General features: G+C 40.4%; 1 protein-coding gene across 13 annotated transcripts in view; it reads right to left on the minus strand.

The window, feature by feature from the left end:
• Positions 1-165: 165 nt before the first annotated feature.
• Positions 166-15677, minus strand: part of KMT2C (lysine methyltransferase 2C) — a 195648-nt gene continuing 180136 nt past the window's right edge. For 10 of the 13 annotated variants that reach the window (XM_082753717.1, XM_082753723.1, XM_082753722.1 and 7 more), the window contains 15 exons: positions 14607-14748; positions 13693-13840; positions 12691-12869; positions 12424-12578; positions 11987-12239; positions 11323-11462; positions 9666-9770; positions 6670-7789; positions 5548-5684; positions 5235-5377; positions 4800-4968; positions 3712-3828; positions 2951-3024; positions 2425-2533; positions 166-2171 (listed from right to left, as the gene is read on the minus strand). In XM_082753717.1, the coding sequence (XP_082609843.1) occupies positions 2079-2171; positions 2425-2533; positions 2951-3024; positions 3712-3828; positions 4800-4968; positions 5235-5377; positions 5548-5684; positions 6670-7789; positions 9666-9770; positions 11323-11462; positions 11987-12239; positions 12424-12578; positions 12691-12869; positions 13693-13840; positions 14607-14748 (3084 nt within the window). In that variant the 3' untranslated portion in view covers positions 166-2078. The remainder of the gene's footprint in view (positions 2172-2424; positions 2534-2950; positions 3025-3711; positions 3829-4799; positions 4969-5234; positions 5378-5547; positions 5685-6669; positions 7790-9665; positions 9771-11322; positions 11463-11986; positions 12240-12423; positions 12579-12690; positions 12870-13692; positions 13841-14606; positions 14749-15677) is intronic. The other 3 variants (XM_082753715.1, XM_082753716.1, XM_082753718.1) reach the window with 3 other exon arrangements.

Here is a 15677-nt window from a genome sequence, read left to right on the forward strand (position 1 = left end):
AGGGACGTGACATCGTGGAGTAAAACTGAAGGTGCAGGGAGCGTGGCAGAGCAGGGGAACGCCACTCACCCCCTGCATTCTCCACTGCTTCGTGCTGCTGGAAGACACCGAGATCCAGAGATGACTAGAAGGCAGACACCCCGAATGAAAACAGGAGGGTAATAATTTATAGATGTAAAATATTTTTATTTGTAAATGCTGATCTTCTAAATCTGTTTCCACAAATTCCAAAACCCATAACACTCTGTATACTTCAAAAAATTCTTTTTTTTTTGTGTTGTTTTTGTTTTTTTGCCAACATTAGATACTATTATACAGAACAGAAAAAACTGTAGGACAAATACTGGTAGGATGTTGGAATATTGTACAAGAGAAGAAAAATATTCAAGAAACAATTTCATACAGCTATTTATCAAGAGAAAAATATATACAATTGATTTATTCTGTAAGATAAAAATACATCATGCCATATACATTACAAGTTCAGAACTGTATTACTGAATATACCAACAGTTTACAGTCCACTTTAATTGTGCACACAAAAAAAAACTTCATTTTTTTTTTTATATTTAGTCTGTGAAGTGTCAGTACCAGAATTTTAAGTACAAAATAAAAAGCTAACCTGGTTCAAAATGCTGATTAAATTTCTACAAGCAAACACAAAACAGTGTTTATTTTTTTTAAAGAAATGTAAACAAAAACAATCCATACAAACACATCTTTAAATTACATTTTCCAAAACCCTATTGCCAGCGTCCTGCAGCTGCAAGCACATTACATCTAATTTTTTTCCATGTTTTCCTTTTAAGAAGGCTATCATATCAGACTTAAGCTCCAACTACATGATTCTATGCTGTTTACATGATTTAATGTAGGCTGAACAGTCACCTAATCTTGACTACTTTTGCTGAAGAAAAAACGATGTTCAGCCTCTATTTTGGGTGGTTTTAGCAGTTATTCACAGTTATCACAAATTTTAAGCACAAAAAACCTGACTTAAGAAATAGGGATGCAACAATATAATACAAATAAAATTAATCTAAATTACCCAAACATCTACAAAAGTCTTATTGGTAATATACACGCCCTGTACCAGGCTTAAGGTTTACTTAAAAAAATTCTAATAGACCACAGTTGAGACTGCTTGAAACATAAAAAACCCTCTCTCTTTAAATTGAGATTTTGGTTATTCCGTAATTGTAATCACATGTCTGTTAATACATGAGATCATATTGTAACATCCCTATTGACATTTTATAATAAGCACCCGAACTGCTGCAGAGTCTGGTAGCATTTGGTCAATAACTATTTTTATACTGTATTTTTTTTTTCTCAAAATATTTACACTTTTGTACAAAGTAACAGAGTTTGTTAGTTCTGCAGGTAACAGCAGCAGCTTGGCTTTCTTCTAACTTTCTTTTTAAAAATAGCTTCATTCACTTATTCAATAATAAATACAAAAAGGTTCTCTTATTTTACAGAAATCAAAAACTACAATAAACTGACTCATGGAATCAAGTATTTAAATGTATTTTAGTGCAAGTTATTTTTCCCTTAGCTCTATCCCTAAGGAAGTCGTTTCAGTACATTCCTTGTTCAGTGGTGTCTACTTTTATTTAAAATTTTTCTTTAATTAGAGGGCCTGCCCCTTTATCAAATAAGGCTGTGGCCAGCACTTTGGACTTCTCCCTTTCGCTGGTGATTTCAGTCTTACATTCATATATGCCCACCTGCACTTCCGCAGGTCAGCCATCAGTTCTTTGCCCAAGTTCAACAGTTTCTCCTTAGTGAGCTCAAAAACAAAAGTGCTGGACCATTCTGTTAAATCAGTTTAACCTCCACGTGTCTGGAAAGTTAGCTTCAGATTTTGCCGGCTTGCTTCTGGTGCTTGTTTTTCCTTTTTTTTTTCTTTTTTTTTTTTTTTTTTCTTTTTTAAATACTTGAGTAGAAATGTGTACTTCCAGAAGTGATTTTTTTCTTCCCTTCAAAAAGGCAACAATTTTATGTCGACAAAATCAAAATGTGAATCACTTCTTCCTAGGGACAAGCAACCCTCAAAAGACAGCAAGGAATGCATTCTAGTTCATCCATTTTCGGCAGTTTACAGCTCCACAGTGACATGGAATCTTGTGCTGGTCATCTTCAAAATCAAACTTATAGTCATAGCAAAGCTGGAAAAAGATGCAGGAGAGTGGTTACCAAAAATTGATTTTACTACATCTTCCCTTGTACCTACAGCTTAAATTCATCAAACATTGCACCCGTAGGAGCTGGCAAGATTTAACATGGAAAAGGGGAGGGGAAACGTCAGTCCTCCCCATCACAGCACAAACAATTGGTGCTGGTGGCTGTAGGAATTGGGTAAATATCTAGAAATGAACATAAGTGGCAACAGCGATGTAGAAATAAAGGAGGCAGCCCTACCTCCTCCCCTTTCTGGATTCTCCTGCTGGAGCTAATGATGATTTTGTGTCCTCTCTCAAAAGTCACCACCTCAGCCACGCAGTTAGGTGCACACGAATGGTTGATATACCTACGAAAAGAGAGTTTGAAAAAGGTAACCTTTTAAGAAAATGCATCATTTGAGACAAATCGAAACCAAACCTTAGAATGACCTTAGCTTCAGGGGTGCATTGACTTTCCAGATAAAATTATATTACTCTGTACTTGTTTCTTTACCTAGAAAATGCCAAAAAAAAAATGAAATGTTAAAAAAAAATCCACTTTCTTCATAGCTGCCATGAAATACAATCAAAGATGAGTAAAGCTAATGAAAAAGATGACATTATTTCAGTGGGACGGTATAAAGACTGAACGTGCCAGCCTGCAGAGTAGAGGCCATTGGGAAAAGCACAGACTTGAATCCCTGAACAAGCAGCCCCCAGGGAAGGGGACGGGGACGGGGACAGCTCTCCAGAACGAGGCCAGGGATCTCTCCAGAGCCACCCACCTTGCAGGACCTCCCGTCAAGGTAGCATCGATGACGTGGTCATTGTCAATGCGGAACATGTACACCCCGCGATTCTGGAAAGAATTGGGGAAAAAAGGAGATTTTAATTAATTGTCGATGATTAAAACCAAGCAGCAACGTGGGTTATCTCCAAGTGTTCCACGAACATCATCAGACACCCACTGGCTCGCTGGGGACAGTGATGCACACACTTCGTCTGCCAGTGGCAAGCTGCCATTAACCTCACTGCTTTTTGAGGGATTGGATGGGTCAGCAACACAGAGCTGTCAAATTAGTATTTCCCTCCAACAGTGTACTAATAGCTTGGGTTTCTTCAAGTGCTTCGCAAATGTGTATTAACTGTTACAATACTGCGATGTTACACAAAGGGAATTGCTTTAAATGTAAAGTTCTCATTAAAAATTGAGGTCCTGACATCTCTCTAAAAGCTCTTTCTTTTTCCTCCAAGAATGAGAATATGCATTACCTGCCTGGCTGGGATGCTGTGAGGTTTATTAAAGTACTCTGAGGTCCTTTAATAAGAAACTGTAGCCTCCTGTGGCTGTACTTTTAGCCTACTGCATTTAGAGCACGGCAGCACACAGAACCGAGGGGACCTGACTCCTATTGCGTGCTGCAGCCATGGCTCACATCTCTTCATGATCCACAAATTCATCCGACAAACAGCGAGCATTTGCCTTGTGATACAAATGATGGAATGGGGAAGGGGAAAGAAACGGTGAACAAACACCAGCCCGTACCTGAGATTCGTAAAGCTTCTCTTTCCTGTTCGCCACCTCATTGCGGATAATAGTTCCGATATATTCAATGACCATAGTGTGCTTTTCAATGTCTCTAGCAGCATACAAGCCCAAGCCCTACAAAAAACAGGTGGGGATTTAGAATTTCTTCATAGATTTACGTTTACAACTGCACTCCTCACCATGCCCCAAAACCATTCCTGCAGAAAATCACATGAAAAGAAATGTAAACTACCCAGAAAGGATAAAGTAGCACAGAAAAGCAACTCGTGTTGTAACAATCCAGATGAAAAACTCAGGTTTACAGAAAAATGTTAAGATGCAATAAAACATACTTGGCTTCTGTCTAGGTGAGAAAGCAGGCTTCTCTTATACCTCTTATACCTTATGACTGACTGTGTGCAGATTACAAATTCACTGCAAAATAAAGTAGGCGCCTCACAAGAATGGAGAAACGTAAGAGGAACACAATAGCACAGTTAAGTCCAACCTAAAACAAACAACAACCATGTTCACACACAAAAAGATACAAAGTTTGTGCACAATGGTCTGTGGAGCGAAACCACAAATAATTACACAGAAATCATAAGAAACCCGCTAAGGAATGCAGTCAAGTGTTGAACTCTGTACTGGTTTCACACCACTTTACTCAGCGTGGTCTGGCTATGTCATACTTCCACTGCATATTCATGTATTTATTTTTAGTAACTTTCTGAGAAATATGGACAGAACCACCTTGAAAGAAAGTAACGCGTTTTTCTAGATGACAGTAACAAATTAATTTTTAAGGTATTTACAATAATTATTAAGAAATATTGCTTCAGAGTCTTATGAAGTGATTTGCCACATACAAATTGCCAAATTTTGGTACAGACTTGAAGGCATATTGCAATTGTTTTGTTATATTTTAAAAATATAAAACAAATATAAACATTATAAAAATAATAAAATAATTATTTATATAAATAAAGCCAATTAGATTAAAATATGAATGATGTATATTAAAATAAATGAAAAATATGTATGCAATATATGAAAATAAATCTAAATACAAATTAGTATAAGAATTTCCTCTGATGAGAACTGACCTGAATGCGAGAGCGAGCTAGATACACGTTGGACTTCCATTCGGTTTTCATTTTTCGGTACTGAGAGGACTTGGAATGGACGAACTGCTTACTGTAAGGCGCATTCAGTTCTCCTGTAACTGTGCTCTGAAATGACTTCGATGTGCTGGTGCTATTCAAGGTGTGAGGCCTGTAGGAGTTGGGCATATAACAGGAAAAAATACAAAACAAACTGAAGATTTCTCCGAAAACAGCCACAAAGCCGATTAAAAAAATTCTTTTAGACGCACACACACTTAAAGCCAGCTAGCATAGACGACACAGCGATCCCATTGATCTGGGCATGCACATACACAGCCAAAGACGACAGGGTTTGTAAGCAGCAGACGAAAGCACAAATAACCCTAAGCAGCCTATAAACCCTGGGCTGTACTATGTGAAATTAAAACAAAATACCTTAACACAAACCTCTTGACATGGGTACTCATTTTAGGCTCGGCACGGGCACAGCCCGTGGGGTTGATGGCAAGAGGAAGTTCCATTAAGGGGTTTCGGCCATAGCGGAAAGTGTAATTCTCACAGGCCTCAACCCCTGGAAGCTGCAAAAGAACAGACACAAACAAAAAAGAAAAGCCAAGTAATTAATGGGTCACGGCACGTAATGAGATGTTTCATTATCCACACTTCCTCCTGCTCCCTTTCTCATGTGTGTATGAGATAGCCAACAATTCTGGGTGATCCAGCAAGAGCTGTGATGGTGAAGACTCACCGATTCGGCAATCCTTGCCACCGCAGAGACTGTCAAACCAAAGAGGTCTTCACCCTTCAAGTAGCCAGGAAACAGCTGGAGCATTTCAGACTCTTTTCTAACAGAAGCAACAGGCTCCAAGATTTTATCCCACACACCTACACAACCATACGGGAAAGAATTACATGGATCAAAAATTTAAAAGGCCATTGTACTGGTTTTAAAACTCACGCCTGAAGATAGGAGGAACCAGAAACTCATACTGGAAAGGTGTTTTGTTGCTGCCAAGGCCAGCGTTTCATAAGCAAAGTGGAGAATGATCTGATGAGATATTATTTTGTCTTGAACGAACTCCAAAGCAGCTTAATATTCCTGCTGTACCCTTCCTTGCTTCTCAGGGACAGAGCGTTTAGTATTCATAGCACAGAAACCTTCCGTTCTCTGACAATAACATTTCTCTCCAGGGAATCAGGGGGCTTTCTGAAGTTACACCAGAGATTCTCCTAGAAAATCTGCACAAGTTTGCTAAAAAGTTACCTCTATGTGCTTTTTCCATAATCAGATTACAGTTAGCACTCAGTTGTGCGTGGAAAATTCAGCTGAGGTTTACCTGGGCAGAGCAGAGCCAGGCGTATTGGCATCCACAGCACAAAGTGGTCACAACCCAAAGCGTTGCAGGTTCCCAAGACCTGCCATACGTTTATCCTCTAACGTGCTGTTCCTCACCCAGCAGAGTCAGTGCTCACAGCCCTGAGAACAACTTGGGAACCTCACTCTCCTTTTACTGCACATAAACCTCATCAGGACTGATTTGAAGACACCTTTGTAGCAATATTATATTTAAACAAAGTCACTTTTCAGGGAAGAAAACTTGTACCAACATTCTTACTCTTGAATTTTAACCTCAGCTGGACACGGAACAAATCGCCTTTTATTTGCAGCCTATGTGGCTTCTTCAAAGGTGTCCTCAGTCTTTCCAGCATTCAATTAAAAACAGACCCTGGCAGCTCCCTCTAACATTGCAATGTCTGAATTAGAGCAGTGTCTGCAGAATTGGTTTGAAACATTTATCACAGGTGATAAGTACCATTAGTAACAAACAGCAGACCCACGAAAGCCACCACCTCAGTCGACAAAATTTACCTTTTGGCGTTGTGTCCGTGAGGACCAGATCTTCGTGGCCTTGCTCCACAACCTTGATGACAAACAGTGGAAGCCCGTCCTTCTCCTCGATCGAACAGAGATAGCGACAGCGCCTGTTTGCGTATCTCATGCTCCAGTACAGCCTGCTGGCCTCGTAGCCCACGGGGAAGAGCGCTTTCGAGGAGTGAAACGCCTGCATCTGCTGCGGCAGCAGCTGACCAACGGCGTGGAAGATCAGGCTCCCCACACGGAAGGTGTGGTCGCGTTCTCCTCGCTGCACGATGCTAGCGATCTGCCGCACCTCGTCGCGCTGCACGTAGACCCTCCTGAAGACTGCAAAGTAACTGAGTTCTTGCTCGTGAGTTCCCTTTGGTTTGTGCATGGGGCAAAGCATGGTCTTGTCTTTAAAAAACATGCATTGTGCTTTAATGGCACAGGTAAAGTGATAAATATTGGTGCACCTTAACCTGTGACAACCGCTGGTGGCACCCATTTTGTGACAGAACATGCACTTCATCTGCAAGCCTCTCCGCAGTGCCAGTTCCACGTTTATTAAGGCACCAGCTTGTGTCTCGTAGACTTCTGTAGACCAAAGAGCGCAGTTCAAATGGACCCAAAGGTCTAAATCCAGGTTCAGAAGCCTTGCTGGTCCATCAGTTAATCCATCACCTTCCTCATGACAGAAGCAACATTTTCTGTAGTCTTTAAGCACGGGATCTGGTTTAAGGGTTGTGCCCAATTTTTTGAGAAATTCATCTATTTCTTCTTCACAAGGAGGTTTGAATGATCCTTTAGGAATCACAATCTGAATGCTCCACTTCTTCCACTTCATTCCTTTCCATTTCTTACTAGGAGGCCGACAGTCATCAAGACTGCTGTGTATTGCTTTTAACCTAGGTTTTAGTTTCACCGTTACCTTAAGCTCGTCCGGTTTCGCCTCTACCTTGGCTGCTTCGAATGCAGGGGGGAACATGATCGGGGGCGAGGATGGTGGAGACGCTTTTTCCTGCAACTGAGGCAGACAATGGACATCCAAGGTGGAGATGTTGTTGCTGTACTGATGGAATGCTTTGGGTGGCCTCTCCTTCATCGGTGACTGCGGCAAAGATGGAACCGACTCCTGATAAACCAAGAGAAAACTCTTTAAGAAAAAAATTCCAAAGCATTACACGTCTCTTCGAAACTTTCAGGTCAGAACTGAACTGGAGAGGCTACTCTGAAGGCCTAAAATCGTGATGCAGCGACAGAGAAAGGTGGAAATTACCTTCACCTGGTTTGTCACAACCTGTGCTGGGATACAGAGCACTGAAGTTCTCCCAGTCAACCCAGAATGTGGTGCCCTTTACAACTTCACAGGAAGAGCAAAGGATCCTGTGTACAGCTTTTGAATGAAAAGCTAATCAAATGCTCTAGGGGTAATTGAGGGATTTACATTTTAGGTATTTTTAGAAAGTTCTGTTATGACACAAAATAACCAAAAATATGGGTCACAGAATTAATTCAAAGAACGAGAAACTTGTTATTTGCTAGAAGGGGAAGACTGGGAATTAATGCCACGTATTTTTCCTGGAAACAAGTGACAAGGAAATTCCTGTACAGCTCTGCATTAGTCATGTACCTTGGGGTCTTAGCTGTTCGGTTACAGTAAACAAGAATTAAACCTGCAGAGATTTATTAAAAAAAAGAAAGGAGAACAAGAAGAACAAGGGAAGTTTAGATTAAAAGTGCCTAATGTGGTTTCTGTGATTAATCTTGAAAGAATAAATGAAAGGATTAAGAGGCTGAATGTGACATGTAATTAACTTAATTATGTATGCAGCAATACACTTGTGCAAGCATGTGGATGTAAACATTTTTATCTTCTCATCCAGAATTCTGTTGTTTCTTCTGAAGAAATAAGTAAGATGCATCTGAAGGAAGGCTGCATATTCTACAGCAAGCATGTGGCTATGTGAGAAGTCATTAATTAGGTAACGCTCAAAGCATGTTGCCCATTCTGTCCACTGGTTTAGGAAAAAATGTGGGTTTGAACTACCCAAAAGTAGAAACCAAGCTAGTTAAAAGTACTTGAACGTTTTTATCTATGAGAAAATAAACAGCACGATTATTTAGTCCTGAGTGAAGACTATGTCATTTAAATGATTAAATGGATAAATGTAAGTGTTCTTGTAAGATTTCAGTAAGTTATTATTAAGTGCAATTTGAGAATGTACTCGAAGGCCTACTAACCTTACAGTGGCACCACCCTGAACCTTACAGATGTAACCCATTGTATTTATTCGAAGCTGGAAGCACCCAGGCATAGCAAGAAACAAGGCCCTGTGCAGACGTGCTGAGTTTCTCCAAGCTGCTGTATATCCCTAATAGCATTGGTAGGTAGAGAACTAAAGCGTCCTATTCTGGACATTCATCCTATCCCCCACCTGGGAAAAATCCATGGGCTAGGTTCAATTTCAGCTGAACAAGCTTTTAAGAAACTATTTTTCCAGTAACTACAAGCTAATTTTCCTTGTCACTGTCGGTCAGCAGCCTCTTTATTATTGTTTTGGTAATTAATACTTTAGAATGGCAACTTCACCCAAGTAAAGTAACTGAATAAAATTATTGCTTTCTGATGCATAAAGAAAATACAAATGTTTTGGTAAACTTGCCATACAGATGTTTGCATACATGTAAGACTTTGGCTGTATATAAGCCAAATCAAAATGCAGAAAGTAACTCTTAAAGAGGTGTCTGTGGTTTCTAACAATGCCCAGACAACTTTAACCCATAGACTACTTTTCTGAGATTGCATCTTCAAAGCCTGTGAGGACAGCACAAGATGGTTAGTGTTCTGACCTGTACCTCTGTTAGACAGAGGGCTCTGCAAATATCAATGTGATTTCACCCTGATGGTTCAGAATTTCTGTGTCTGATCCCTCCGCCCCATTTCAGGTTTTCAAAACATAGCTGCAGTAATCTCTGCTCGCTAGGATTCACCAGCATTTGATACTTACTTTGTTCTCGGAGTTTTTTGCCTGCACAGCTGCTGAATAGAGAACAAAGCAGTTGTTGCTACAGAATACAACGTCCTTCATTTTATCAGGCCCTTCTTGGGAATCCTGGAGATCAAACATGGAAGATTATCAGAGGTGCATTTTAATACCATTCTTCACATACGAGGTGTAATGGAACAAGTCTTCCAATCTGGCTAGAAACTGTCTACCTCTTTATTTGTAGAACATTTGGGAAGTAACAAGTGCTACAGTGATATAAAAATACTTGATTATTTGACAGATAACACCACCTACAACCCTGTTCTTCAGCGTTTCTTCACAGAAATTTACTTTTCTGCCTTTAACAGAAGTTTAATGATCAAAATAAAGCTTTCTTATACCATGCACCCATCTGCTCCACAGGCACACGTGCAAAGTAAAAATCCATTTTCTTTTATCTTTAGATGACAAAAGAACATCTCATTTTAGGGTAGTCAAAGGCAGTTCATACTGTTTTATCTACTGATCCATCTGCAAAACATTCCTGGGAATTCAGTGTTTTTCTGACTACATGAACCCATTAATTTTATATATAAATTCTGACTTTATACCTTTGCTGCATAATCATCTCAATCTTATTCAAACAATCAGCAACGGTACATTTTTACTGAATGACACTTCCCTGTGCAAACACTCTCTATTTGCCTATGACCGTAACGAGCAGCTTGGGATTCTGTTTACACGAGAAACAATATAAAATACAAGACACTGAGATTGAGAACTGCTTATTGCTCAGGAAGAGTAGAAGTACTCTCACTGTTACAGAACCTTAAGTACGAATACAGGTTGGGCGGAGAATGGATTGAGATGAGGAGAAGGACCTGGGGGTGGTGGTGGATGAAAAGCTCAACATGAGCAAGCAGTATTCATGCACAGCCCAGAAAGCCAACCGTGTCCTGAGCTGCACCAATAGCAGCGTGGGCAGCAGGGCAGGGAGGGGATTGTCCTCCTCTGCTCTGCTCTTGTGAGACCCCACCTGGAGCCTGCGCTCAGCTCTGGGGCCCAGCACCAGAAGGACAGGGAGCTGTTGGGGTGAGTCCAGAGGAGGCCATGAGGATGCTCAGAGGCTGGAGCACCTCTGCTGTGGAGCCAGGCTGAACAACCCCAACTCTCTCAGCCTGCAGAAGAGAAGGCTCCATGGTGACCTTACAGCAACTTTTCAGTACCTACAGGGGCTACCAGCAGCCTGGGCTGGTGGGAGGGGTCCCTGCCCACGCTTAGATGATGAATTAGATGATCTTTAAGGTCCCTACCAACCCAAACCACTCTGTGATTCCATGAAATGACAGTGTGAAGCAGCCTTACAAACAGGCTCTTTTTGAATTCTTAAGGTCCCTGAAGTGGTCATGGAAGGAGAGTGGCAGCACAATTTAGGAGGCCTCTATTTATGGGACCTCTTTCATGAAATTTACTGAAATATTTTATGTAACAACTTTGACATTTGTTATTTGCACTACAGATGTGCTTGAATGTCCCATCCTGAATTAGGACTGTCAGAAAAGGGAGAATACAAAGAAACTATGAAGCAGTATGAGTTGGAACATTAAGCAGCAGTCTTAGTTCCCTGCATTTGCTTACTGACCATTACATGCAAGAAACTTTACTTCCACTGCAGTACCTGTTTATGGAAAGGCAGGTCTTTGAAGGACTTCCGCACACCACTACCAAGAACCACCACTTTGCAATGAGAGCACCAGCGAGGTCTCAGTGCTGAGCTTTCTGCAATGTTTTGACTGTGATCCTTATAGCCAGCTATACCTAGAAAACAGAGAAGTCTGTTAGAAGCCATAGCTGACTAAACCAAACTTAGGACAAGACACAGCATTCTTTGGTGGCTTAGAGGAGTAGCATCCTTCTGGATAGGAGATGGAAAGCAAGCTTTAAACTAGGTCCTGATGGGGAAATTGTTTAAACCTGGCCGAAAGCACCTGTGTGAACAAGGCAAAAATGCATTATTGTATGTGAAATGAATAACTAAAACAATAGAGCAATACATACTTAAAGACTTGCATAAAGTTTTCCAGAAGAATAGCAACCTTCTAGAACAATGTATTTAAAAGCAGGCCAGCCATAAAATTACTAATGTTGGGTACTACTGGAAGAAGTATCTCACTGACAGTGAAGTGAGAAACAGAATGGAAGTCAGCTGGATCAGACCTGTTACGTTACTGTTAGCATCAGGAGCAGGTCTGCATGGCCTTATCACACAAGAAAAGTATTATTATTTAGAATGAGAATCAACTAATGATAGAGCAGATTGAGAAGAACTGATGCCCACTTACCATTGTTGCTTGCAGGAAATGGCACGTTGGGTTGCTTCAGTCCGTAAGACCCTGAGATCCTGGCAGGTCCCAAGGACCCTGCCTGAGGACCCTGAAGCAGTAAGTGCTGCCTGTACTCCAGAGATGGGTTCACCCTGTGACTGTTGGCCGCTGCCATGGAGGATGGGACGTCTGGAGCATTACTAACCTCGTAACTGTTGGGAATTCGGACGTGCAGCAGGTTGGAGAAGGCTGCCACAACGTTGCTAATATTCTAAAAACAATAACGAGAACACAGCTTTGTTTTCACCAGACAAGCAGTAAGGCAGAAATAATGCAAATCATTAGAAGATTACAACAGCTGTTTAATTTTAGTATTCTATAGCCCCCTTCACATCCACTATTTGAAGAATATGTATATGAAATACAACAGAAGTTAACAGACTTCTTTCTTTTACCTCAGCAGCTGTGGGATGTAATGTAATTGCTACAGATATAAGGCCAGATTTAGGACCATTCTGGGATGGACCAAGCTGAGAGGCAAAGAAGCCAGAACCAGGTAATGCTCCAGAACCAGGTTCTGACTTTATGTAATTCCTTTTGGCTTCTGAACCTGAAAATAAAATAAAATACCCTAGGTTAATCCTACATGCATATGAATGAAAAAAAAAAATAAAAGAGAATAGAAGAAAGACCAGTTCTAGTTCATTCTCTTGCAGTCTCACCTTTTCCAGTACTGCTAGGTAGGATGGGAATGATGGGAGATGGTACAGGCTCTGGGTTCTCCTCCTTGACGACTGACAAGTCGGGATACCTACTTATTTCCATTCCCACCACACTTTCAGGAGAGGAAGAAGGAACGAAGCTGTCAGGAGTGTCCCTGTCCTCACAGTGATCTTGAACCCTGGAACAAAGCCAAAAAAAAGCTGTTTTGGAAACGGTCAAAAAACCTTTGGTGAGCCTATGTTATAAATTGTGACAGGGAATTATCATGAACTTGCTTCTTTCTGTTAGTTATGAAATGCAATGATGTGGTAGGCCATTAATTCTGGCTAATACTCCATCCCACAAGGTGGGTTGTTGGGAAAGACAAAATCAGAGGCACCAGCAATGCCCTGGCTCCTTTACAGAATCATCTGCCCCCCATGGCTCCATCCACTGAAGTAAAAGTCAGTATTTAATCCTTAATTCAACAAATCAGTATTTAATCCTTAATTCACCAAATCAGTATTTAATCCTTAATTCACCAGTCCATCCTCTCTCTTACACCAGTATTTGGTTAGGCAGGTGAAAGGATAAGAAAAGGCAAGATCTTTGTAGGGAGACTCACGTTCTAGCAAGCACGTCTCACACAGTACCCGAAACTGAATAGAGCAGGGGAATTTTCAGGCTGTCTGCCACTTGCACCATACTGCTGTCATCACCATGTTGCTCCATGAAAAACACCAGTTTGTAAAGTTTTCTTTCAATTTTAATAGAGCAAGATAATGAATTCTTAGTAACTTAACAGAACACTGAGTGCAGCAAAGGTAAAAGTCACCTTTTTTACTGCACTGATGGCTCACATGTGGAATGCTAGGAGCTAACTGGTACAAACAATCCTACTGTGCACTGTCTGCCATGCACAATGGATTTTGTTTCTTCACACCTCCACAGTCTCATCTCCTACTGAGAGTTTGCAGAATCTGTTCCAAACACATTATTTACATGTGTCAGGGAAAACCCACCTTAACTCCTCCTGATTGTTGTGAGGTGGTGTTGGAAGCGAAGCGGGAACATCCACAGTTTTAGGGCCCTGAGCCATTGCTCTTACTAGTAAATCGTCTTGTGGTCTGAAAGGTAACTGGAACTGCTTTGGTCCCAGAGCTTTGGTAACTAAAATCAGAGAAACAGAGCACAATGAGATATCTGTACAGCCCTTCCTACTGATTTGCATTCTGAAGTACTGGCAGCTCCCAGATACAACCAAGGCATTAAGAGCAGATGGTAATGCAGCTCTCATCCATTTGTAGTTGAAAAAATTTTTGTCTGTTCATGATTAATCTCCACGCTTTAAAAAAATATAATTAAATAAAAAAGCAAGTTTTGAGCTAAAAGGCTTGGCACTTTTGAATGTGCCTTCTGCCAATATAAGAGTATTTTTATTTTACTTAAACTCAACAACTTTTTAACAACAGAAGAAAAGAGGCTGGAAAGAATTTTATTACTGAACAGTCCTAGGGAAAAGGCAGTATTAAGTTTTACTTAACAGAAAGCAATTTTAATTGACCAAATTACAAGCATTAGAAACACACATAGACTACATATAAAATCTGCTGAGGACACTTTTCAAGGAGACTGCTCACTCAGCTAATTAGTTAGTAATTTGTAGTGGCCATAAAAATTTGATTTTGAAGTTTTCTTTTTAATTTCTTTATAGAGTACTTCTAGATCTCAACTTGTTTTCAAAAGGGAAAAAAACACCTTATCATTTGACATTATACTGGTGTAAAATATAACTAGGTAATAGCAATTACAGTCTTAAAAGGGGCTAACTGTGTTGTTTTTATAGAAGAAGACCAAAAAGCACCCCAGTTATCTGTTTTGTAATTTGCTACAAACTTGACTCATTTATTATGGAAACAATACGTATTAATCTTACCATCATGACCTCCTAACATACCAGCCTTGCCAGCCAGTTCTTCAGTGGTTGCAAAGCCATTTACCAACTTCTGGCATGCCACAGGAGGTGGTGTGGGCGGAAGAGAGGCTGGGGGTGTTGGAGGATTACTCAGATTGTTCTGCTGCAGTAGAGTAAAAAACTGTAAATTAGCTGTGAAGCACAGGGTGAAAACTTGCCTTGTTCTAGCAGGAGATAACGTAACCCACTCAGTTATTTTCATACCCAGACGTAGCATTCATAAACACCAACAGTTAATTCTCGAATGTATGACCAAATATAAAGTATCCATTATTAAAAAATATGTTTTCTTCTTCTTCTATCAATGGTACTATCACAGAAATATAGTTTGCATGAGAAATATACATTACAGAAAGAAAGTAGAGCTGAAGTATTTACACAGAAGCACAGAGAGCATTTTTATGAACTGCTTGGGAGCCCCAACAAGTTCCTCTAGTTTAAGCAAAGGTCTGATCTTAAGATTGAGAGAACTATACCACAGTGACCCTCCATCACAACCAGTGAGTTACCTTTTCTCACAAAAAGGGAAGTTACCTCGCATTTAGCACAGGATGAGCTTTCACTGAAGCAGTTACCATGGAGAAGCATACTCTGCAAGTTCGAGTTCACATTCCGAACTACTTCTCAGTAGCTTACTTAACTGCCCATATTTTAAACAAAAATTAAATGAGAACTTCAACATCTATCCTTGTGGCAGTCATGCATACAAAGCAAATACATATTATCACTTTCGACCACAGCAACCAGATCTGCGAGGTCTCATTCTCAGCTCAGAACATGTCTTTTAAGGCTGGAGTAAACATCACTTTTTTCATCATTTACTGAAGTTTTATATTAGGGTAGCCAAGCATCAGATTTGATTCTCTCTGTTCACTGTCTTGCTGTATCCCAATATTGCAATTCTGATCTCAGAGACTGAGTTTTAAAAGTCTGTGGGTTATTAGCTTACCAACAAATGGTCTATTTTGTTCAGAGTTCTTAGTTAGGGCTTAGTGGACAAATGAGAAGAAGTCTATTTCCAATTTAATTCAC

Source organism: Aythya marila, assembly GCF_965140915.1.
Source record: "Aythya marila genome assembly, chromosome: 2".
Lineage (NCBI taxonomy): Eukaryota > Metazoa > Chordata > Aves > Anseriformes > Anatidae > Aythya > Aythya marila.